Source organism: Peromyscus californicus, unplaced genomic scaffold (assembly GCF_007827085.1).
Source record: "Peromyscus californicus insignis strain IS unplaced genomic scaffold, ASM782708v3 Scaffold_11__1_contigs__length_118956290, whole genome shotgun sequence".
NCBI lineage: Eukaryota > Metazoa > Chordata > Mammalia > Rodentia > Cricetidae > Peromyscus > Peromyscus californicus.
Genome location: NW_026294402.1, coordinates 116,602,934 through 116,626,733, shown reverse-complemented (window position 1 = coordinate 116,626,733; position 23,800 = coordinate 116,602,934). Strand labels below are relative to the sequence as shown.

At 50.8% G+C, this 23,800-nt stretch overlaps 1 protein-coding gene across 3 annotated transcripts; it reads left to right on the top strand.

Moving 5' to 3' along the window:
• Positions 1-7,950: 7,950 nt before the first annotated feature.
• Positions 7,951-23,304, top strand: Pomgnt2 (protein O-linked mannose N-acetylglucosaminyltransferase 2 (beta 1,4-)). Of its 3 annotated transcripts, XM_052725181.1 has the most exons (3): positions 7,951-8,093; positions 15,584-15,714; positions 21,013-23,304. In XM_052725181.1, the coding sequence occupies exon 3, from the start codon at positions 21,120-21,122 to the stop codon at positions 22,860-22,862; it is 1,743 nt and encodes a 580-aa protein (XP_052581141.1). In that variant the 5' UTR covers positions 7,951-8,093; positions 15,584-15,714; positions 21,013-21,119; the 3' UTR covers positions 22,863-23,304. The 3 variants fall into 3 exon arrangements, with proteins under 3 accessions (XP_052581141.1, XP_052581131.1, XP_052581123.1); XM_052725171.1 differs by lacking the exon at positions 15,584-15,714; XM_052725163.1 differs by lacking the exons at positions 7,951-8,093; positions 15,584-15,714 and adding an exon at positions 8,128-8,331.
• The last annotated feature ends 496 nt before the right edge of the window (positions 23,305-23,800 follow it).

The following is a 23,800-nucleotide window of genomic DNA, read 5'->3' as shown; positions in this document are numbered from 1 at the left end:
GTTCAGTCCCTGGGGTGTGCATAGAGGAGAGAGAAGTGATGCCTGCACACACACACACACACACACACACACACACACACACACACCACACACACTTACACACACCACACACATACACACACACAAACACACACACCACACACACACACACACACACATACACACACACATACACACACTTACACACACCACACACACACACACACCACACACACCACACACACACACACACACACACACACACACACACACACACACACATGCGCGCACACACACACACACACACACACACACACACACACACACAATGAATTAATAAATAGACAGAGAGTAGGCAGGTTCACAGAAAGTGTAAGGTGGCTGTCTGGTGCTGCGGGTGTACACAGCATGAGAACTTATTGTCTGATGGCTTCAGAGTTTCTGTTTTACAAGATGAAGGGATTCTGTAGTTGGAAAGTGGTGCTGGTTACACTACAATGTATTTGATAGCACTGAACTGTCCGTTTAACGACTGATATGATAAATTTTGTCATGTCTACATTACTACAATGAAAACTTAAAAAATAAAATATGATCATGTGACTTCCTAGCCTAACACACTTCCCACGCTTCCATGTTTCTATGTCTCAACAGAGGTCAAACCTTGATGGCAGCTTCCATGTCTGTGTGCTCTGCCCCAGGCTCAACCTCTGGTCTCAGCCCCAATCCTTCTTCCTGCTTTCTAGCCTGAATGCATCCCCACATCCCTCCAGCCTTCACAGGGATAACTTGAGAAGCCCCCAGTTCCTCTAACAGGCGTCTGCTGCAGCTCTTCCCTCGCTGGGTCCTCAGATGTCCTTCATCTGCTGTCGCCCCTGGGTTAGTATGTGCTGTGTGCATATCTGATGATCACTGCTCTTCTGAGAGTACCTGCCCCACTCTGCAGCAGCCACAGTGTGCGGCACAAGGCTCCCTGTAAAGGGACGCAGGAGTGGAGACACCACAGCAGTACAGCAGGTGCTGGTGGGGCCCAGCCATGCTCTCTTTCCAGAGCCTCCTACGATGTGGAAGTGGGTCTTCAACACTGAGGATCTCTGTGACTTTCCATCAACATGTGTGGAGAAGAAGGAAGTGCTACTGAACCCAGAAACAGCCCAAGCCCCTCCCACTCACTAAGTGAATGACTGAAGAGCTCTGAGCTGAGACGAAGCCACTGTGTGCAGCCACTGTGTCCCCGAGGGTGGCATGAAGGCCCCTGTTCTGTCTCACTTCTTACTCCTTGGTTGTAGCTTCCTGGTACCACCTTGTGTGTTAGCTGAGCTGGGAACGCCAGAATTGAGACAGGAGCATGGAGAGAACTCTGTGCAGAGCCTTTGAGGAGATAGAACAGGGGAACAGGCTGTGGTGATATTGTGCTCCCCAATATATTATGTACCCTAATAAATTTATCTGGGGTCAGAGAACAGAACAGCCACTAGACAGATATAGAGGCCAGAAAATGGTGGCACTCACACCTTTAATCCTAGCCTTCTGGAGGCAGAGATCCATCCAGATCTCTGTGAGTTTAAAGCCACACTGGAATCAGCCAGGCATGGTGACACACACCTTTAATCCCAGGAAGTGATGGCAGGAAGCAGAAAGGTATATAAGGCATGAAAACCAGGAACTAGGCTGCTTAAGCTTTTAGGCTTCTAGCAGCAGTTCAGCTGAGATTCATTCTGGATGAGGACTCAGAGGCTTCCAGTCTGTAGAAACAGAATCAGCTGAGGAATTGGCAAAGAGAGGTAGCTATGGCTTGTTCTGCTTCTCTGATCTTCCAGCTTTAACCCAATATCTGGCTTCAGGTTTGATTTTATTAATAAGACCCTTTAAGATTCATGCTACAACAGGCAGCTGATACTGGATTTCCTACCCAGCCCCAGGGAAGCAGTGGCATTTCTGCTCTAATGAGCTGCCCTTGGCTTCCCCTCTTGGGGCATGTTCTTCCTCTCTGAAGTGGATAATTTTAATGCATTGATGAGGTCGCTTACTGTCTAGGCCACACTGGCATATCAACCTTCTTACTGCTTTTGCCTTAACAAACTGTCTCTTTCACAATCCAGGATCACATATTTGATGGAAAACAAAATACAGGACAGAGTGAATTAAGGAGCCTTGTCTTTTGCCTTAACAAACTGTTTCTTTCACAATCCAGGATCACATATTTGATGGAAAACAAAATACAGGACAGAGTGAATTAAGGAACCTTGTCTTCACCCGACAACATCAGGCCAAGGGCTGGCAGTGTCTTCTGAGGACCTGGTGGGGATGGTGAGGGCATCTGAAGAGCAAGGCAGAGCCCACATCTGTAGCTAAAGTTTTCCTGCCTGGCCCACAGTCAGGACAAATCTCTCTCACCTGCCAGTCCCACAGCCACTCAGACCCGACCAAGTAAACACAGAGACTTATATTGCTTACAAACTGTATGGCCGTGGCAGGCTTCTTGCTAACTGTTCTTACAGCTTAAATTATTCCATTTCCATTAATCTATACCTTGCCACATGGCTCATGGCTTACCGGCATCTTCACATGCTGTTTGTCATCTTGGCGGCTGGCAGTGTCTCTCTTATTCAGCCTTCCACTTCCCAGAATTATTCTCCTCCTGTTCCGCCTATACTTCCTGCCTAGCCACTGGCCAATCAGTGATTTATTTATTGACCAATCAGCAACACACTTGACATACAGACCATCCCACAGCACACCTCTGTCAACCCAGAATCCTTCAGAATGTTGGTCGGGTGATTGCCCCATCCAGTGTGGCTGTGAGCCAACAAGGGTCAACCATACTGGGAGAGTCTCTCAGAAAGTGAACAAAGCAAAGCCAGCAAGCCTTCACCTTCACTTTGACTGACAAGGGGAGCCAATCCCTTGTCTGGATGAAGTTATGTGGTCTGAGACTGTACATTGCAGACTCCCCAAACATTATCAAATACCCTAAATGCTGGGCAAAGGAAACAGTTGAAGAACACTGTCTGCAATGTTCGTCTTCATTGTCCGGGTAACACACTCTGGGCGTGTCTGTGAGAGCATTTCCAGAAAGATTTAACTGAGGAGGAAAGATCCACCCTCAGCATGGGCGGCAGCATCCCGTGGGCTAGGGCCCTGAACCGAATGAAAAGGAGAAAGCTGAGCGCCAGAGTTCTTCCTTCTGCTTTCTAACAGGTGCCTCACGCTCCTGCCACCACACCATCCCACCATGGTGAACTGCTTCTTCAAAATGTGAGCCAGAATAAACCCTTTCTCCGTCAAGTGGCTCCATCCAATATTCTGATAGAGCAAAGATAAAATAAACTAATACAGTGTCATTCACATAAAACTAAGAACACAGAACGTCCCCTTCATTCAGTGTGAGACTGCAGCAGCAGTTGGTTGCTCCACAGAGCATCCTTGTAGGCAGACTTTCTTCAGACTACCAGCTTCCAAATAATGGCACAGGGACTTTTTTATTAATTACTAAAGCTTGGCCTTAGCTTGGGTTTTGTTCCCAACTAGCTCTTAAAACTTAAACTGAGTCTAACTGGTGTAATCCTTGTGCTGCCACCTGCCGCCCCCCCTCAAATTCCTTCCCAGAGTTCCTACCTCTGCCTGGAAGTCCCACCTATCCTCTCCAACCTAGCTACTGGCCATTCAGCTCTCTATTAAATCAATCAGAAGGTGCCTTAGGCAGACAAGGAAGGACAGAGACAAATCTTCACACGGTGTTATCAAATATCCCACAACACAGCAGTAGCCACTACAGACTACAGGTCCCCCAGATCTGTAAATAATCTCCCAAGAGAATTTGGGTTGTTAATAAAGAAAACCTGGCATCTCTGTGAGTAACACAACAACTGAGTATTCATTCCATCTTCCAAGATTTGCTGGACATCATCCATTTTGCTTGACTTTGGAGATTTGACCTGCATACAATGTTTTCCAGTCACAACTGCCAATGGACCAAAAATCTGTGAAGGTTTTTATCTGTTACTTTGTGCCACTATGACTGAAATGCCTGAGAACAATTTCAAGAGAATAATTATCTCAGCTCATAGTCTCAGGGGGTTGGATCCACAGTTGCTTGGCTCCATATGCCTGGGCAGAACATCCTGACTCTGGGAGCGTTGGCAGTTGACAGAAGGGAATTCCAGTACTCAGTTCATTCACTTCCCCCTTGTGGTGGTGTGAGAGAAAATGGCCCCCAAAGGGAGTGGCACTATGAGGAGGTGTGGCCTTGTTGGAGGAGGTGTGGCCTTGTTGGGAGAAGTGTGTCACTGTGGAGGCAGGCTTTGTGGTCTCATATATGCTCAAGCCATGCCCAGTGTCTCAGACTACTCCCAGTTGCCTATCAAGATATAGGACTCTCAGCTCCAGCACCACATCTGCCTGCAGGCAGCCATGCTCCCTGCCATGATGATAACAGACTGAACCTCTAAACTGTAAGCCAGCCCCAGTTAAATGTTTTCCTTATAAGAGTTGCTGTGGTCATGGTGTCTCTTCACAGCAATAGAACCCTAACAGACTCTCCTTTTACTACCTCCAGGCCTCCAGCCTATGGGATGATGCCACCCACACATTAGTCTTCCTCCTTCAGTTAGCCCTCTCTGGAAACACCTTCTAGGCTATTCTAAATCTAGTCAAGTTGACGGTGATGATTATCACAAGGCTGATGAAAATACACACTGGTAAATGTCCCTGACAGATGGTGACCCTGGGGTCTGACTTGCTCAGAAACATCAACAGGTAGATGTCAGTCAATGTCAAAGCCATTTGAAAACAATAGACTACAGTGAGGAAATTCTACTCCCTCCCTCCATCTCTCCCTCCCTCCCTACTTCTCTCCCTCTTATCCTCTCTTCCTTCTGAAACATCTTCGTTTGGAAATACTCCCCAGTTTTGACAGGCTAGGAAGGTCTTCCCACAGGACGATAAGCACACACTGTCCAAGGTTATTCTAACTGCCATAGAGCAAGACAAAGGGTAAGCGGTCTTAAACCTGTCAACAAATTTCCTTTTATGAAAGGACCAGCCTTTTAGAGGCACGAAACGCTTGGCGAGTAGCCGGCTGCCGAGCTCTGCTCTCACCCCAGCGCCCCTTTCCATGCCCTCCACCTTGCAGATGAAGAGCTGCAGACTCTGTTTTCAGGACCCCTTGCAGGCATCTCCCTGAGGCCCAGACTCTGCCAAGCACATGCGCGCTATGACTCAGGTGAAGGAAGGTCACTCTGAGATGGCTCCCTGTGTGGGAATGGTGACGAGGAAGCTGACCTCCTTACAGCTAGCTGGCGTGGCTTGGCATGACCCTCTCATCGGAGCAGACCCTAGATTGGCATGACCCCCTCGTGGGAGCAGACGACCCTAGATGCAGTCTGTTCCTCCTTATCCCGGTAAGTCTGCATTCACCTAATGTTCCTTCACGTGCATTGTTCTGCTCAAGCCAGCCAGGGTAGACACATTGTCTGAAACTAAGGTCCCCTGAGAAAGGACAAAGGTTGAGACCTGAAGGGCCTGGGGGCTGTTATGCTGAACTTCCAGAGACTGTCAGCGCCCACCCTCCGTGACACAAAGAGAAGTGACTGCTGCCTTAGAAAAGCCAAGAGCCGTATGGGGAGGGCAGGGAGGGGAGGGGGAGGGCAGGAGGGGAGGGGGAGGGGAAGGGGAGGGCAGACAGCACAGACAGGGGCTGGGGGCAGAGCAGGAGGCCACAGAGCCCTCTTTATGGTTGCAGGCAAAGAGTGCCTAATCCTGACATTATTTGCGATGAGTGGCATTGTCCCAACTCTCAGTGTCAGTACAATCTGTTTGATCTTTTCATGAATTTGTATGTGTGTGTGTGTGTTTGACAGGCCAGTTTGGATGAGTTTACAACTGCAACCACGAGGGTCAAGTCCACTGAAGTCCTAGCATGGATTTGTGGCCAACCAGCCATTGAAACACAAGGAGTTGGGAGGGTCCACCAATCTTCCCCATTCTCAAAAGTACAACGATCCACGTGGCATCGTGTGTCATGTCAGCACTGTCATGATTTCCATTTCCCAAGTGAGAAATTCAGGATTTAAAAAGGTCACGTGATGACCCAGCAGATTCATTCAGCTCTGTCTGATGTCAAATCCAGGCTCCAGTATTGTCTCCACACCCACTCATGACACGCTATAGTTCCGTTGTAAAGCAGTGAATGTTCTAGAAAAGAGCACATGACAGACACAACAGAATATCTGACAAAAGCCACGCAGGGGAGGAGACGACGTGAGGGGAGACGATGTGAGGGGAGACCGTCTGAAGTTAACTGAGCCACTGAAGCCTTCATGGATGACTGTGAACATGCTGTTTTGTCTTCGCACTCATCTGCAGTGATTACATTTGGTTAGAGGTTTGACTGAGCATTTGCAGGGTCTTTGGACTATTACCAAATTGCCCTGCACAAATTCATCAACTTTCTGTCTCAGCCCAGGGGCACTACCATCTTAGAAATAATTATTCAGCGGTGAATGGCTCCGTGGGTACAGGCCCTTGCTATGCAATTCCAATGGACTGAGTTCCATCCTTGGAACTCACGTAAAGATGGACAGAACCACAGAGTTGTCCCCTGACCCCATCAGTGTGTTTCGATACACACCCAACAACCCCAAACACAGACAATAATGATAATAATAACAATCTTATAAAAATAGTTATACACTAATGACAGCGTGTCCTCACTTGATGGGTGGAAATGAAGTGTTGTATTTCCATGGGGTGTGTGGGTGCTCCTGGTCAGTGGCCCTCTGTGGCAGTTTGAATATAATTGGCCCCCATAATCTCATAGGAAGTGGCACTATTGGGAGGTGTGCACTTGTTGAAGGAAGGTCACTGTGGGGGTGGCTTTGAGGTCTTTTTTGCTTAAGCTTCTCTCAGTATCACAGTCCACTTCCTGTTGCCTTCTGTTCAAGATGTTGTAGCCAGCACCATGTCTGCCTGCAAGGGGCCATGCTCCCTGCTGTGATGATAATGGACTGAACCCCAAATAAATGTTTTCTTTATTAGAGTTGCCGAGGTCATGGTGTCTCTTCACAGCAATAGAAACCCTAACCAAGACAATCTCCGAACATTTTTTTTTTCGAGACAGGGTTTCTCTGTGTAGCTTTGGTGCCTTTCCTGCAACTCACGCTGCAGACCAGGCTGGCCTCGAACTCACAGAGATCCGCCTGCCTCTGCCTCCCGAGTGCTGGGATTAAAGGCGTGCGCCACCACCGCCTGGGTCAGTCTCTGAACAATTTAAATCTTCGTTTTTTGAAGCAAAAAGTCAAGGGAGCAAAAATGCACGAATCCAGAAGTGGAGGCACGTGCGTTCTGATCATCAACAGGAAGAACTGAGGATGGTTCCCCTGAGCTCCTTCCACGAGCGGTAGCGCCTGACGTGGCGATGGTGCTATCATCTGTAAACGCCCTGCTGCATTATATTTCTGTCTTCTTGTTTACTTTTTAAAAATTTATTTGTGTGTGTGTGTGTGAGTGTGAGTGTGAGTGTGTGTGTGTGTGTGTGTGTGTGTGTGTGCGCGCGCGCGCGCGCGCACGCAATGCCTTCAGAAGCCAGAAGAGGACTTCAGATTTCATGGATCTAGAGTTACAGACGGTTGTGAGCTGCCCGATATGGGTACTGGGAACCGAACCCAGGACCTCAGGAAGAGCAGTAAGCATTCTTAACTGAGCCATCTTCCCGGCCCCTTCACGAGTCTTAAAAGCATGTTAAGGTATTGATTATTTTGCCTCTAATAGGTGATGTATGAATATTGGTGTATCTTGCATTTAAATTTATTATCAGAACTCCCATAATTGGGTAAAATGAACACCAAGTAGAGCTTCTGGCCGTCCCAGGCTCGTGCAGGAGTTGAAAACTACAACTCCCAGGATTCCGTAAGCCGAAGGGGTGGTCCGGGCCGAGGCCAGAGAGGCGGAGCCCGCGGCTTGCGCACGCGCTCTGGCTGCCGTGTGTGCGCTCTCCACCAGGGCAGGCGCACAGTGAACACCTGCGACACCCGGGCGTCAGGTGGGCAGCGCGGGGTCTGCGGCGCAGCTGGGCCCCGGGCTCCAAGCAGGCGGGGCGCAGAGCCGGGCTTCAGGTGAGGCGCTGGGCCGGGCTGGGCTTGGTGCCGGGCCCTGGGCTGCAGGGGAGGCCGGCGGGGTTGGTGGACGCTGCCTGGAGCAGGCGCAGAGCTTGGAGGGGTGGGCCTGTGAGCCTGCCCCGGGTGGCGCCCTAGACCTTCCAGCTGGAGCCTGCACAGCCGCTGACAGCGGGGACGCACATGCTGGTGCCTGGGAAAGGATGGTGCGCATTTGGCACAGGTGGCGCAAGGAGAGGTGAGCAGAGGGGGCCTGGGCCGTGCCAGCTGCGTTTACAGCGGTGCCTGGGCCGGCCTGTCGCTGACCCTAGGGGTCCGTAGGGAACCAGCCGGGCAATCGATGAGAGGAGCTTGTCTGGCCTGCTTGACAATGCCGAGGGAGCCACTGAAGGAGGACCCTGATGGGCTTGCCTGTAGGAACGCGTCTTCTCAGTCATTGGTGGGAGTCCTGGGTCAAAGTTTGGGAATCATGCCGCAAGTGATGAGCAGCCAGTATCCTTTGACCTTATGCCAACCAGCCCCCAGAGCCTGTTGGGAAAGAGGATCTCAGGATAATGGGACAGATAACAGCACAGTTCGGTTTTGGTATCTGGATTGTGCCGGGGGCTGGACGTTGAAATCTTGGATCCTTTACTGGCCATGTCCCCTTAATTAACTCACTCATCTTCTCTGACCCCTGTGGGGGACCAGCCCCCACCATTTCTTGGGTACTTCTGAGGAGTGAGGGATAAGAGATTTAGAAATATAGAGGGGAGAGAAACAGAAACACAGGATCGCCTCGGGAGGGCCTGGATTCTTATCCACCGGCCCTTCTATCTCTTCTAAAGGGCTTTTTATAGGAATGCCAAGGGGTGGAGCAAAAGACTTCCCCCTAGCACAGCCAAGTGCAGACCCTTCCAAACACCTGGTAACCACATACGTGGTCAATCCATCCCATATGCAGCCCTGCTGGGTAAAGCAAGCTCAGCTCTCACTGGGAAACCTCTGTGGGCTCCCAGGTCCCTCCTTTATCTTCTGTAAAATAGAGTGGAAAACAAATAAACGAAAACAACAACAACAAAAAAAACTTTAACAGAACTTCTGTGAGGATTCCATGAGGTAATGCTGGCGAGGCTTTCTCTCTGGGTCCTGAACAGTGTGAGTTCTAGTCCCAGGTCCTGACTTTTCCACAAACTAGCTGCACCCAGGATGCCCATTGACATGAAGGATCTGAGTTCCGGGTGATGACAGAGCCAGAAGAAAATTAGGTCCCTTATGCTCATAGGTGGCTGGCAGGTCACTTCTGAGCTCAGAGCCCCTGGGAGCCTCCAGAAGGGAGCAGAGGAGAGGGAGGATGCTGGTGAGCAGATTCACCGTGAACATCCTGATGTGTTGGAGTGTCGGGGCGTCTTCAGTGTTTTTCGTTTGTTTTTCAATGCTGAAGATTGAATCCAAAGCCTCGTGCATGCTGGGCAATGATCTACTATTGAGCCACAGCCGCCCCCTCCCCCTGGCTATCTCTTTACTCTTTGCTTTGATTCGAAGTCTCGCTAAGGTTCTCAGGCACACCAAAGCTATGATCCTCCTGCTTCGTCTTTTTTGAGAATATTGAGAGAGTCAGAAAATTAAATTACCCAACACTCCACTCCCAGGGGGCCTTGTCACTTGCCTCAACTTGGTTGCTGGAGGGACACTCTCCCTCAGGAACTGCTAAAATGATCCCCAGGGTTTTTCCAGTTGGATGAGATATTGGAAGGAGAATCCAAAGATGCTACCATGGGCTTTTGCAGTTCAGGCTTGAGTTTGAACTTCAGCTCCATCTCATAATAGCTATGTGGTACTGAACAATCCATATAACAGCCCCCAGCATATGCCCTTTAGTGTGAATGGGTTCATAACACCTACTTGAGGTTTGTAGCAGGGATGAGACCACATATGTAGAACACTTGGCATGAGTCCGTAAACAGGTGGTAATTTCACTGTTTCCTTGTAGAGTTGCTATGAGAATAATTGTAGGCACAGTGCTTTGCTCCGTTGGCTCTTTGAATCCACAAACCTGCCCCCTCCCTTCACCGTGAAGTAGTAGAAGTGTCTGTCTCTCAGACTGGTGGTGGAGGTTTGCAGTGGTTAAGAATTGGGGTAGCAGCCGGGCAGTGGCGGTGGTGCACACCTTTAATCCCAACACTAGGGAGGCAGAGCCAGGTGGATCTCTGTGAGTTCGAGGCCAGCCTGGTCTGAGATCCAGGAGAGGCACCAAAACTACACAGAGAAACCCTGTCTTGGGGTCAAAAAAAAAAAAAAAATGGTGTAGCATCGTTTAGCTGCTAAGTGTCAGGGCCGAAACTCACCTGGCATCTCTGATTGGGCCATTCCTTTCTCCTCTGCTGCCTGTGGGCTCTCCTGTCCAGGAACCAGTTAGGGCCCACCGCAGGCATTTCTTAGGCACACATTTGGGTTAGAGCCTGGCTCCACATGTCCTGCTGTCCCATCAGTGGTGATGCTGAAGGAGGTGGTCCTCTGGGTGAGATGAGGTGAGGCGTTAGGAAGAGGCAGCCTGCAGGAAGGCTTCCTTAGCTCTCATCCCTGGACCTTGAGGGTTGGTGAGAGCAGCCTGGGTGGGTGGGTCTGCAGCCTGGATAGGACCTAGAAGGCTTCGTTGGAAGAAAACCCTTGTTTATCTGCTGGAAAGAGTGAGAGCTGTGTGCATCTCAGGCAGAGCTCTGCTTTTGGGAACAGAGCTGTGGGTGTGAGGTGAGAGTCCTGACTGAGTCCCCATGCAACCAAGTGTAGCCCTGGCTGCCTGAGAGACCTCACTTATAAAGACTTGGGAGAATTTGTTTCCAGAGGCTATAAAAGGTAGTGGTTTTATAATTGTGTATTGATGGCTGAACCTTCTCAGCCCAGCACCAGGGCAGTGGGGATAATCGTCACCCCGGCTTGCTACCTAGACTCTGTTTAGGATGAGAGAATGGCCACAGTTTCCTAAGCCACCAGCCACAGCCAGGTGTTTTCTCTGCCTGGCCAGGAGAGTAATTATAGCAAGAAGCCTTGGGTTGCTAAGTTACCATGGAAAGCCTGTGGATCTGTGTTTCCAGAGCCTTCCACACCTGCTCTGCCCTTGAGTCATAAAATCTCCCTGCTCCGAGTTCTTCCTTGCTCACCTAACACTGGAGACCCCATCAGATGTGGTGACAGCTGGGTGTGGGACTTAAAAATGACCCTTGGAGTTAGGCGCCCTCACATCCTGGTGACCTTACTTGGGCTATAAGACCTTAAGCATGTAACCTACCCATAGGTGCCATTTTCTCATATTGAGAGAAAATTAAGGGCTGGGACTGTGGTTCAAGGGTTTGCCTAGTACATAGGAAGCCCCGAGTTTGACCCCCAGCCCCACCAAAGGAGTTGGAGAGAGAAAAGCAAAGACATGAGACCCTAGGCCTGCATTGGAAGGCTGTGTGAGGCGTACAGGAAAGGACTCCGGACAACGCCTACATAGTAGGAGAAGTGAGGTAGTGGTAGCACTGGCCTTAACTCTGCACCAGAGGCCAGCAACCTGATCTGGCCAGCACAGATAAATCTTTCACTTTCTATGGCGTCTCTCAGTCTCATCAGTACCTACCCTCGGACCCAATGTGTCTATCAGAAAATCAGACCACCTGTGCTGCATGCCCCTTCCTTCCAGGCCATGCAGTGTGCACAGGCCTAAGCCACACTCAGGAAGGAGACGAGGACCCTTGCCTGCCTATCCCTGCTGTTGCTGCTATGGTAGCAAAGGCTTTCTGTGAGTTGCCGCGGTTACGTTTGGTCCCAGAGCTTTGAGAAGGGTGATGGCAGCTGTACTATAAGGACCTGGAGATGCTGTCCAGGTGCCTCTTTCTCAAGAGGCTTGCCTTCTCAGCTGGCCGGCAGGATGACGTGGCATTGCCAGTGTGGGCCACTGGCAGCAGTTTGGAATACCCTCTTCCCTGGCCTCATTTTGTACTACTTCCACACCACAAGCAGTGGTGTCTGGATCAGGTAGGGGAAGCTTTTCTGGAAGTTTCTGGTGTGGAAGCTGTCTCAGTCTACACTGTCCTGGAACTTCAGCATGAAAGTCACGTTAGCAAAGTTAGCCTTTAGTAACAGGGAGAAAATCCTTGGCTGGGTCCACCATTTCCTTGTGGCTGAATGGAAATTCCTTCAGAGGATTGCAGAACTGCATGATGTCAGAACAACTTTACATCGAAACTAAGCACATGGTGGAATCATCTTGAAGTTTTATCAGAACATGGGTTCCTGAGCTCAGCTGAAAGAATTCTGGGTCATGCATATGTGGACCACAAGAGTAGAAGAGTTGTACCCTACCCCTTGAGCAAGCTCTACAACCCTAAAGGGCTCCTGGGTCTTCCTTCCCCAGGGAAGGGGCCTGCTCCTTTAAGTATCCTACATTTGGTAGAATATCTGTGCTTTCCCCACGGGGCTGCCTCAAGGTGAGTGTCTCATAAAGATTCACAGTGTGAACTGGGGGTCAAGTGTGTAGACTGATTCCTGGCAGAAGTGCATGTCCTGGACTTGATAAGAAAAATAAACCCAGATTGAGGCACATGTTAGAAAAAAAAATAGCTATCTGGCTTAAAGACTATCAAGGTTGGGGCTGGAGAGATGGCTTAGAGGTTAACAGCATGTGTTGCTCCTGCAGATGTTTGATTCCTAGCATCCACATGGTAGTTCACAACCATTCATAACTTTAGTCCCAGAGTTTCCAACACCCTCTCTTCCATGAGTACTGTACATGCATTCAGGAAAAACACTTGGAAGATAAAAGACAAACTATAAAGAAACTGTCAAGGTCATAGGAAAGACTAAGAAGGAATCCCAGATAGAGAGGTGAGAGATGTGACTCTTCATCCTGGGTTGGATTTTAGACACAGCATGGGGACCATGGATAAAAAATAGTATCATCAATATTAATTTTCTTAATTTGCATTATGTAAGAGAAAATTGTTCTCACAATTGTATTCTTAATGGCTATCAGGGAAGAAGTCACCAGAATTTTTTTGTTTGTTGTTGTGTTGTTTTGGAGACAAGGTCTTGGTAAGTATCCACTCCCAAATGCTGGGGTTGCAGGCATATACTACCACACCTGGCATCTAATTTATGTTTAAATAGTTGAGAAAAGAGTTTGTAAGTGACAGAGTGTGAGAAATGTGTCAATTTAGGAAGAATCTAGATGGGGGACTGGTTTCCGTACTCTGCAGCTTTTGTAAACTGGAGTTGTTTCCTTGTAAAATGAGAAGATTGCAGACACCAGAGCCAGCCCCACCCTGAAGTCTCATATGTACTTGAGCGGCTTCCTGCCCTCCCTTCTCTTCCACCATCTTTAATATAAATGAAAATTGTCACTGAGGTGAAACAGAGGACCGACCGTGCACCCAGTGACAAGCCAGTGGGTATTAGCTACGATAGTGTCATCATCATTAGGACAGAGGAGGCTGAGAGTAACACCATAGCGACGAGACCAAGGGAACCCCAAGCTGAGGCGGTCATCACTCTCCCGTCATTAAGACAGGGTTGCAGACTCCCTGGATGTCTGACAGCTGCCAAGTGGCTTGCCTACAAAGGGCTTTACAAGTTCCCCTGGAGTCTCCCTGGGGAAGCCAGCTTTTCTGGCAGCCTCACACCCTGCTGTCTCCACCCCAAAGCCTGAAGTTCCCATTGAACTGTGTGGCGTGGGCTCTGCTTAGGTGGGGAAGGCACTCCAAGACTTAGAGGTCTCGTGGTTTGCTGTGTCCAGGAGAGCTGGACACAGGAACATAGTGATCACCACCAACCACACCCCTCTGAGCCCAGAACTCATCCACCCACCTCCAGGTAGAGCTTCTTTGGGTCTCTTGTACCTGTGTGTGCTGGGCATACTTTCTGGTGTTTTAAACTGTCTTTCCTACCATGGGCATCTCCTGGAATCTTGATGGATTCTGTCTCACATGGGGTCCAAGTCCCACCTGACATGGATGTTTTGGGGTCTGGGTAGTCCCTGTAAGAACTGGTTTTGAGCTGGGCCGCGGTGGCGTACACCTTTAATCCCAGCACTCAGAAGGCAGAATCGGGTGGATCTCTGTAAATTTGAGGCCAACCTGGTCTACATAGAGTTCCAGGGCATCCAGGGCTGTGCAGAGAAACCTTGTCTCGAAATCAAAAAACAAGAACAAAATTTGTGGGTTTTTTTTCTGCAGTTTTCACCTTAAGAACTTGTAATATCATATTCCTTGTGCCCTGTGTGAGCCTAGGCCCAGTCAGCTTCCAGTGACCCATTCATGCTAAGAAGGTGGACCCCAGGCTGTGAGCAGATGTCTGTATCACTGGGGAACAGTTCCCTGGTAAGAGGGTTGCAGGCCAGCAGGAGAGACTGAGTCCACCTCCAACTCACCTGAGCCCTCCTACCTGTACAAGAAGGGCCGGGCTAATCACCCATTGCACCAGGGCAAAGGAACTTGAACCTCTTGGAGTTTTTCCTTGAGCTGAAACCCATTCATTGTTACATCAGCTGCTGACACATGGTTCAGCCTCCAGCTCTGAGTTCAAGAGGGTGTTTTCCATGTCAAGGTGTTAGTATAAGAATGTGAATGAGTAGACGGTAAAGGCTGGAGAGATGGCTCAGTGGTTAGGATCCCATTCTGCTCTTGCAGAGGATCCGAGTTCCGATCCCGGCCATGTCTGCTGGCTCACTCAACGTCTGTAACTCCAGCTCCAGGGGAACCCAACATCTCTGACCTCTGACCTCCACAGGAACTGCACGTATGTGCACACAAACAATTAAAAATAAAATAAAAATCTAAAAATAAAACAAAAAACTTCACGTGAGCATAGAACTGCTCAATGAACCTTTATAGTTAATTGCTATGTGTTACAAAGACGCTTGGGCTGCCTGCATCTTCCTGAAGGAATGATTCCCTTCCCAGGAAGTCCAGTGTGCTTAAAATGTGCAGCTTTTCTCAGCCTTAGGCCCATATGTAGTTTTGGTGCACATACAACCATCGTGTAACTATCTGGTAAACGGGAAGGTGGAGGAGATTGGAAGAGATTGTCCTGAGGGGCAGCCCGACCTTGTGGAGTGTGTTTGAGCTTACCCACTTGGAGTGACTGGGACAGCCGCGTGCCACCTGAAGCTTCCATAGTTCAGCACTAGTAAACACATACTGTGTTTAGGCTAAAAGTACTTCACATTGTCAAAGTAAGGATTCTACCATTTTCAGCAGCAAATTTGGGCAGCTTTTAAGAGTCAGATTGCTGTAACGTTAGCGTTCAACCATCCTGCCACCACTCCTGGACTGGGCCACTGGCTCTTGTGCAAGCCTAGGCCTGGCCGGAGCTGGCAGACCAGACCCCCCTTGCCATAGCCCTGCTCTTGGGGGAGCGACAGGTGAAGAGCTGTTTCTGACCGTCCTGAAGCTGGAGCCCAGGGCTGGGGTTGCTGTCTTTGAACTGACGCATACCTGATTCTACCTGGTCACCCTATCCTTGTCTTCACTCAGTCTGTATGGTTGCCAGAAGTTAGGACTTTTCACATTTTATCTGCGGAAATCAGAAGAGTGCTGTGAGAGGCTGAACTGTCCTAACCCAGGGCCCTGAATTCTGGACCTCCAGCCTCCAGTGCTGTGAGGAGGTAAGTTTGTTGTTTAAGCTACCTAGCCCATGGTGGTTAGTTGTCCCAGCCTAAGGCAGCTGCTGTCCTGCCAAGCTCTCAGCAGGCTGAGCTTTGACTGTCCCTCCCCGGCCCCAGGCTCCAGGTCATGTGGTCTGCCCTGGCTCTGCCTGGCTCTGCTTTCCCATTGGCTCCGATCTGTGAGTTTGCAGTCATGACTAGTCTAGGAATCCTGGGATATTTCCTCCATGTCAGACCTTAAGGCCCATGTGGGGTTGTCTGGGGCTGGGGCTGGCCAGGGCATTCAGGAAATGGAGACTGTGCCCGTGCTGGATGTCCAGGCTGGCGGGTGAGTCCTGTCAGCAGTAAGTCTCACCCTCACTGCTGGGCTGTGACAAGTGTTCCAGCGTCCTTGTGTCCGCCTGTATTTAAGGCTTTTGTGGACGTACAGTCTCGCTCTGTCAAGCCCTGTCCTGACTGAGCCACTAAACTGGATTCATCCTAACCACACTTGTGTTTCTAACTGTAACTGTAGCAGACAGACAGTGCCCAAGTCCACAGATGAGGAGAGAGGTTTGAAGAGGAAAAGGAACCAACCTAGGCCTTGGGGCCTATTCTGTCTGCATCTGAGCTTCTGTACCCACCTGACCTTGTTCCTCCTCTGGGGATTATTATGGGCTAGCCCCTGGGAAGTGGGAATTATTAAACCAAAGCCAGGCCGGGTGACCATGTGACATAGTGAAACTGCTTTCCTTACTGACGGCTCACCTCCCTGACGTCTGGAGGAAGGAGGATGGCGTGCAGTGATGGCCGCCTCATCCCCAGCTGCTGCTACTGCGCCTCAGCACGTGCACCGTGCTGTGACCACTGAATCACGTCAGGTGTCACAGGGGCTTCAAGTCTCCTCTGCCACAGTGAGAGCTGAGGTCACGGAAGCCATTTGTCATTTTTGTGTTTGACACATCCACTAACCTGGCCAGTGCAGAGCCTCATTTCCCGTTCTGTTGGCATTCTCTTAAGACTTTGGACTCTGTTCCATAAAAATATGCACACACATAATTTACATATCTTTAGACATACATTTACATATGCATATATATGCATACATATACATATACACACATACACATGCACATGCAAGCATACACATACTGTATCGCTCACCTGCACACACTGACTTGTACGTAAGATCACCGGAAAATCTGGTTCACTTGCTGTGACCCACCCACCCTCCGCTGCCCTGCAAAGCAGGAATGCTGGCTCAGCACTGTTGGCTGGTGTCCATCCCTCTGTTGGTAGTACACCATGCTGGTGGTTAATCATGTTCAGTGTTGGGCCTGTCCCATCCATCCAGTGCCTACCATTGGTTCAGTGAAGGAAGTACGCTAAGGTCTTTTGTCATGAAAGATTTGAGGACACAGCTTTTCACTGAGTCACAGCTCCAGGCCTTAGCAGGCATGTTTTGTCTCCAAGGTGATTCTAGGTCCTGTCAAGTTGGGACAGGACTCACCAAGAGCTTGGCTTCTTGCTGGAGTTGGAGGGTGGGCCCATCTCCCACACTCTGCCTCACCTGGATATCATCCTCAGCTCTCTGCTCCACACCTCTCCTGGAAGGTCCACTGCACAGACCAGTCTGTACCATGGCAGGAAATGTGAGACAGGTGTGAGTGATGCTTTCCAGCTCCTCTCCCGAGTCCCCCACATCAGGAAAAAGGGGTGCTGAAAATGCTGTGCCTTCCTTCTGTAGTGGGCATCTTTTCCATGTTATTTCTAGGGGTCTGGGCTCCTTGAGTAAAGTAACCTAAATTTAAATTCTCAGCATCCACATAAAAAGCCATGCACAGTAACTTGTAACATCTGTCACCCCAGTGCTAGGGGACTGGGTTAGGAGCCAGACTAGAAGATCCCTGGAGCTTGCTGGCCAGCCACGCCAGGCTAGCCAAATGGGTGAGCTCCAGGTTCAGTGAAGAGACCCAAAAAATAAGGTGGGGCTGGAGAGAGAGCTCAGCAGTTAGAAGTACTTGTTGCTTTTAGAACCCCTTTGGTTCCCAGTTCCCACATGACAGCTCACAATCATTTGTGGCTCCATCTCCAGGGTATTGGATGTCCTTTTCTGGCCTCCAAGGGCACCAAGACAAACAGATCTAAAAAGAATAAGGTGGAGAGCCATTGAGGAAGGTACTTGTCCACACAGTGGCCTCCACAGGCATGTGCACACATGTGCATGCACACCCTCACATGTTTACACACTAGTCACATACAAGTTTGTTTACAGTTCCCTCCACAGCAGAGCAGGGAGGGGCCACAGAAGCCACTTCTGATGAGGGGTAGAATCGGGGTTAGAGTCCATTTAAATCTCTGAGGCCATTTCTTAGAACAATGTTTTAACTTATCTGTCCTCAGCCAGGCTTGAGGATGCTATTTTCAGGATGCACATGGTGGGCCTGCACAATCCAGAAACAGGCAGGCAGGCTCTTCTTTCTCTGTGTGAAATGTCCATCGACACAGACCCTACATCTTGTCAGATCCCATCTGATGGGAGGCTCTGGGCACTTTTGGAGCCCAGAGGGTGGGTGTGTCCTTTGGCCCTCACAGCATGCTCACCTGCAGACCCTAAAGAACCAGCATAGGTTTTTAGGGACAGTGGGTGGAGACAGGATACGTTTCCCCGGTGGCCCCTGCCTCTCACCCAAGGAGGCTTGCCAGCCCCATTTATTTTTATTAAAGTGCTCTCTGCCTCTGTCTGAGATCTGACTCTGCCAGAACTTTTGATCTGGCCTAAGTAGATGCTACAGTGCAGTGGGGTGGGGTGATGCAGGAGAATGTGGGAAAGACAGGAAGGAGGTTATGGTGATCACTGGCCACCCCACACCTTGGCTTCTCCACTGTGACACCATAAGGAGATCCGTTATAAGACTCCCCAGAAGATTTAAAGCAAGGATGAAGAACAAGTCCATTGTCTGTCCTCCATCCTGGTTCACCTGAGAGTGTGGGGAGGGAAGACACTCAGAAAGGTTAAGCCAGAATAGCTAGCCCCATGAGTGGACCCAGAGCCATATAGAACAAGTCTATACACAGTCCCAGCAGAGAGGAGTGTGGGTTGTTAGCCAAGGTGGCACCGTTCTGGTCGCCGGATTCCCGCCGCTCAGCCATGATTCAGGCTGCCTGACTATAAAGTTGGCTGAAACCCACTCAGTCCACCGCATGCTTTAGAACACACAGTTCAGCAAATGTTTTCTCTCACCAAAGCTTCACATTTTCCCCCTTGAAAGGGTAACACCAGAACCTGACATGCCCAGTGAAGTCTTCGTGGCACATTCCATGTCTGTCCTGACCTCTGCCAGTGCCATATTGGTAGGCCCTGGCATGGGTCCACCACCTGAGGGCCCAGAAACAGCCAAGTCCTCTCTCCGGCTACCTTGGGTTGCTGCAGTCCCGCTTCCATCCAGCAGATGGCACTTGTGTCAAGCTGCTGATCCTCTGTAAGGGGTGTTTGGTTTGCTGTGTTGGAGCTGTCTTAGGGAGACAGTTTCATATACACGGAAGGGTCCCAGGGAAATGGATGCAGCATCATTCTACTGGGTCTGAGCACATCGCTCAGAAAGCTGTACCCTCCTGGCATGTGCTTGTCTGTGAGAAGCCAGAACCACAACTCAGCCTGGCTTCAAAGACGAAGAAAGTTCTCTCACAGCAGACTTGGGAACATCACCAGGGCCCCCTGTGTCTCCTGCTGTACCACCCTTAGCATACTGTCTGTGCCCTCAAGCCAGCTTGCTTACGGTTGGCAGATGGCAGCCAGGGGACAGCCCTTTCCTCCTGTCCCTTGGGCAGGAGCACACACTGGTTGCTTCTCCCCCGCCTGACTGGTCCCTCTTTGCAGCATGTCGCTGGGTCGGGCCAGAGCTCCAGAGGTGAGCTCTCCACACCCTAAGAGCTATGTGTCTCTGCCTCCTCTGGGTCCCAGGAGACTCAGCACGGGTCAGAGGAAATGTGGACACACTGAAGACTCCTTAGGAAGATCGACATCGATGGAAATGATCACCCTGTGCTGACCTAACCTAGAGGCCCAGGCCAGGGTACCTTAGTCAGGTGACTGACTGGCCTCTGTCTTCTGTGGCAAGATTTCTGTGCTTAAATTTAAAACACTGTTTCAAGTGGCAGTGATGTAAGGGACAGTGTCTGCCTAGCACTGGCCAGCCCTGGCCCTGAGTCATGATGGCAGCAGTGTGCCCAGGGCACTGTGGAGTGTACGTGTGCTTCGTAAGTGTCCCAGCCCTTCTCTTCCCTGCACTGGGAACCTCACTTGTCAGGGAGTCTAACGGACGAAATGGCTCCATTCGCACATCAGAAAACAGTTGGGGGCCAGGGCTTGAATTTCAGCCAGTGCGTCACTTCTGACCACCAAAGCCTGGGACGGGGCTGCCAAATGCTTGCTTTTTCCAAAGGGTGACTGAATTCCAAAAGAAAGGCCACCCAGGCCAAGGGAATGAATGTGCCTGGCCTTTACTGTGTCTCGGTACTGGCACTGTCTAATTACTTCAGGGGGTTCTGTTTGGAGATAGATGTTGGCCCAAAACCTGGACCTTGCCGAAGTTCTGCAGAGCTCTGGTAGTGGTAATGTCTTTCCTTCATAGGGCATCCTCAGAGACTGATGAAACCGCAGGGTATTTTATGGTAAAGCAGAACAGATTCCACCAGCTGCTACTGTTGAAAAAGGTGCTGCTTAACACGCGGGCCGCTCCTCCAGGCAGAGGGGTTGTTGCTTCTTGCAGCAGCTCAAAAACATCTTCACTCTCCCAGCTCTGCAGCTGAGTGACGCTGGTGTGATTCAAAGGGCTGTTGAGACTACTGAGTAGTATCTGCCCACTTAAGCATGAGGATCTACTTACCTCTATAATGCCAGCACTGGAGAGGCAGAGACAAGAGGATCCTGGAGGTCACTGGCCAGCCAGTCTAGCTGAATCAGTGAGCACCAGGTTCAGTGAGAGACCTTGTCTCAAAAATACAAAGTGTAGAACAATCAAGGAAAGACACTTGATTTCTGGCCTCTAAGCATACATGCATACATGTGCCCATGAACACACATACACACACACACACACACACACACACACACACACACACACACACACACGAAATTTTAAAGAGCCTAGAACTTGTCACTGGACTTGCAGCTGCTTTTTAGTTAGAGTCGCTTATTTTTTCATGTCTGGCTGTGGCTGTAACCAGGGAGCTTTGCCGAAGCAGGTGTGGGAGGAGCACACAGTGGGAGTGTGCTGAGACACCTGGCTGGGCTGACTCCTCTCTCTCCCTTCACAGGCTTTTTCTTGTCCTCCAGCACACATAGGGATGGATGGGTGAAGCCCACTGGGCTGTGGCACTGCCCAGCAGCCGTCATCTCGTCAAGGCCCCTTGGTGGCAGTAGGATGCACCTCTCTGCAGTGTTCAATGCCCTCCTGGTGTCTGTGCTGGCTGCAGTCCTGTGGAAGCATGTGCGGCTGCGGGAGCATGCGGCCACCCTAGAGGAGGAACTGGCCCTCGGACAGCAGTCCCTGGATCCAGTTCCGGGGCTGAGGATTGACTACCCAAAGGCCCTGCAGATCCTCATGGAGGGCGGCACCCACATGGTGTGCACAGGCCGCACCCACACAGACCGCATCTGCCGCTTCAAGTGGCTCTGCTACTCCAATGAGGCTGAAGAATTCATCTTCTTCCATGGCAACTCCTCCGTGATGCTGCCCAACCTGGGCTCCCGGCGCTTCCAGCCGGCCCTGCTGGACCTGTCCACTGTGGAGGACCACAATGCCCAATACTTCAACTTCGTGGAGCTGCCCGCTGCGGCCCTCCGCTTCATGCCAAAGCCAGTGTTCGTGCCTGACGTGGCCCTCATCGCCAACCGCTTCAACCCCGATAACCTCATGCATGTCTTCCATGACGACCTGCTCCCCCTCTTCTACACGCTGAGGCAGTTCCCTGGCCTGGCCCAGGAGGCCCGGCTCTTCTTCATGGAGGGCTGGGGCGAGGGCGCCCACTTTGACCTTTATAAACTCCTTAGCCCCAAGCAGCCGCTGCTGCGTGCTCAGCTCAAGACGCTGGGCCGGTTGCTCTGCTTTTCCCATGCTTTTGTGGGCCTGTCCAAGGTCACCACCTGGTACCAGTATGGCTTTGTCCAGCCCCAGGGCCCAAAGGCCAACATCCTCGTCTCGGGCAATGAGATCCGGCAGTTCACCCGCTTCATGACCGAAAGGCTGAATGTGAGCCACGCAGGGGCACCCCTGGGTGAGGAATACATTCTGGTCTTCAGCCGCACCCAGAACAGACTCATCTTGAACGAGGCAGAGCTGTTGCTGGAGCTAGCACAAGAGTTCCAGATGAAGACAGTGACAGTGTCCCTGGAGGACCACACCTTTGCCGATGTCGTGCGGCTGGTCAGCAACGCCTCCATGCTAGTCAGCATGCATGGGGCCCAGCTGGTCACGGCCCTCTTCCTGCCCCGTGGGGCCACCGTAGTCGAACTCTTCCCCTATGCTGTCAACCCTGACCACTACACCCCCTATAAGACGCTGGCCACTCTACCTGGCATGGACCTGCAGTATGTAGCCTGGCGAAACATGATACGGGAGAACACAGTCACACACCCTGAGCGGCCCTGGGACCAAGGGGGCATCACCCACCTGGACCGGGCTGAGCAGGCCCGAATCCTACAGAGCCGAGAGGTCCCCCGGCATCTCTGTTGCCGGAACCCTGAGTGGCTCTTCCGAATCTACCAGGACACCAGGGTGGACATCCCGTCCCTCATGCAATCCATTCGGCGTGTGGTGAAGGGCCGGCCAGGGCCGCGGAGGCAGAGGTGGACAATCAGCCTGTACCCAGGCAAGGTGCGGGAGGCCCGATGCCAGGCGTCTGTGCAGGGTGCCACCGAGGCTCACCTGTCTGTGTCCTGGCAGATCCCATGGAACCTCAAGTACCTAAAAGTAAGGGAGGTGAAGTATGAGGTGTGGCTGCAGGAGCAGGGGGAGAACACGTACGCACCTTACATGCTGACCCTGCAGAATCACACCTTCACGGAGAACATCAAACCTTTCACCACCTACCTGGTGTGGGTCCGCTGCATCTTTAACAAGAGCCTCCTGGGACCTTTTGCAGATGTGCTGGTGTGCAGCACGTAGCCAGCAGGCCATGGCCGGGTCTCAGGAGGTGGCCTTTGCAGCTCAGCTTTCCCAGGCCCAAGTCCTGCTGGCGACTATGGTGATGACGCATCTATTTATTGAGTAGGCCAGGGCTAGGCCTGCTCCCCGTGTCTTACTGCTGCGGGTGTGCAGTTTGCAGAAATCTTTGCCCTGAAGAGGTGGTGCATGCCCCCTCTGCCACTCTGATTATTCCCACCCAGGAGGAATTCCTTTGTGGTGAGGAGGCAGCACAGGCAGGTCCCAGGGATCTGCTCTTGCTAATTGATTGTGCTGTTTCCTGCCATGGCTTTGGTACAGGTCCTGGCTTCTAGAAACAGTGGTCATGTAGTTGGTGGGCTGGGCAGATAGTCTCTACGAATTTCACCTGTAGCTGAGTGACAGGTGTGTTTGGAGCAGTCATTAAATGATTATGAACACCGTGGGTCAAGTCTTTTAATGTCTTATTTTATATATGAATTATACCTTGTATTGGGTTTCATATGACATTTTCATGTAGATGTATAATGCATTTCAGTCCTATTCAGCCTGTTAACCTTTCCTGTTCCCCCTGCTACTGAGCCTTTCCTCTTTCCAACCCACCCCTCCTAATTTCATGTCCTTTTGAGTGGGTCTTTATATGAGCCAATGAGTTTCATTAGGGTTGCCTAGAAAGCACACGGTTGGTTTGTTTGCACGGGCCTTACCATCGACTGCCCAACTAGAGAAAATGTCTCCCTCCATCCATCAGCTGTGCTCCTCAGAGAAGGATGAGGCCCACAAGCTCGTCCCATTTCCATGGTGGGTATAGGTGGACCCGATCCTGTGTCGGTCATCACAGCTGCCGTGTATTCAAAAGTACCCAGAGGTCAGTGTTCCACACCACCACCACCCCTTCTTTTTGCCCCTTTCAGAATGTTCCTTGAGCCTTGGAGAGAGTG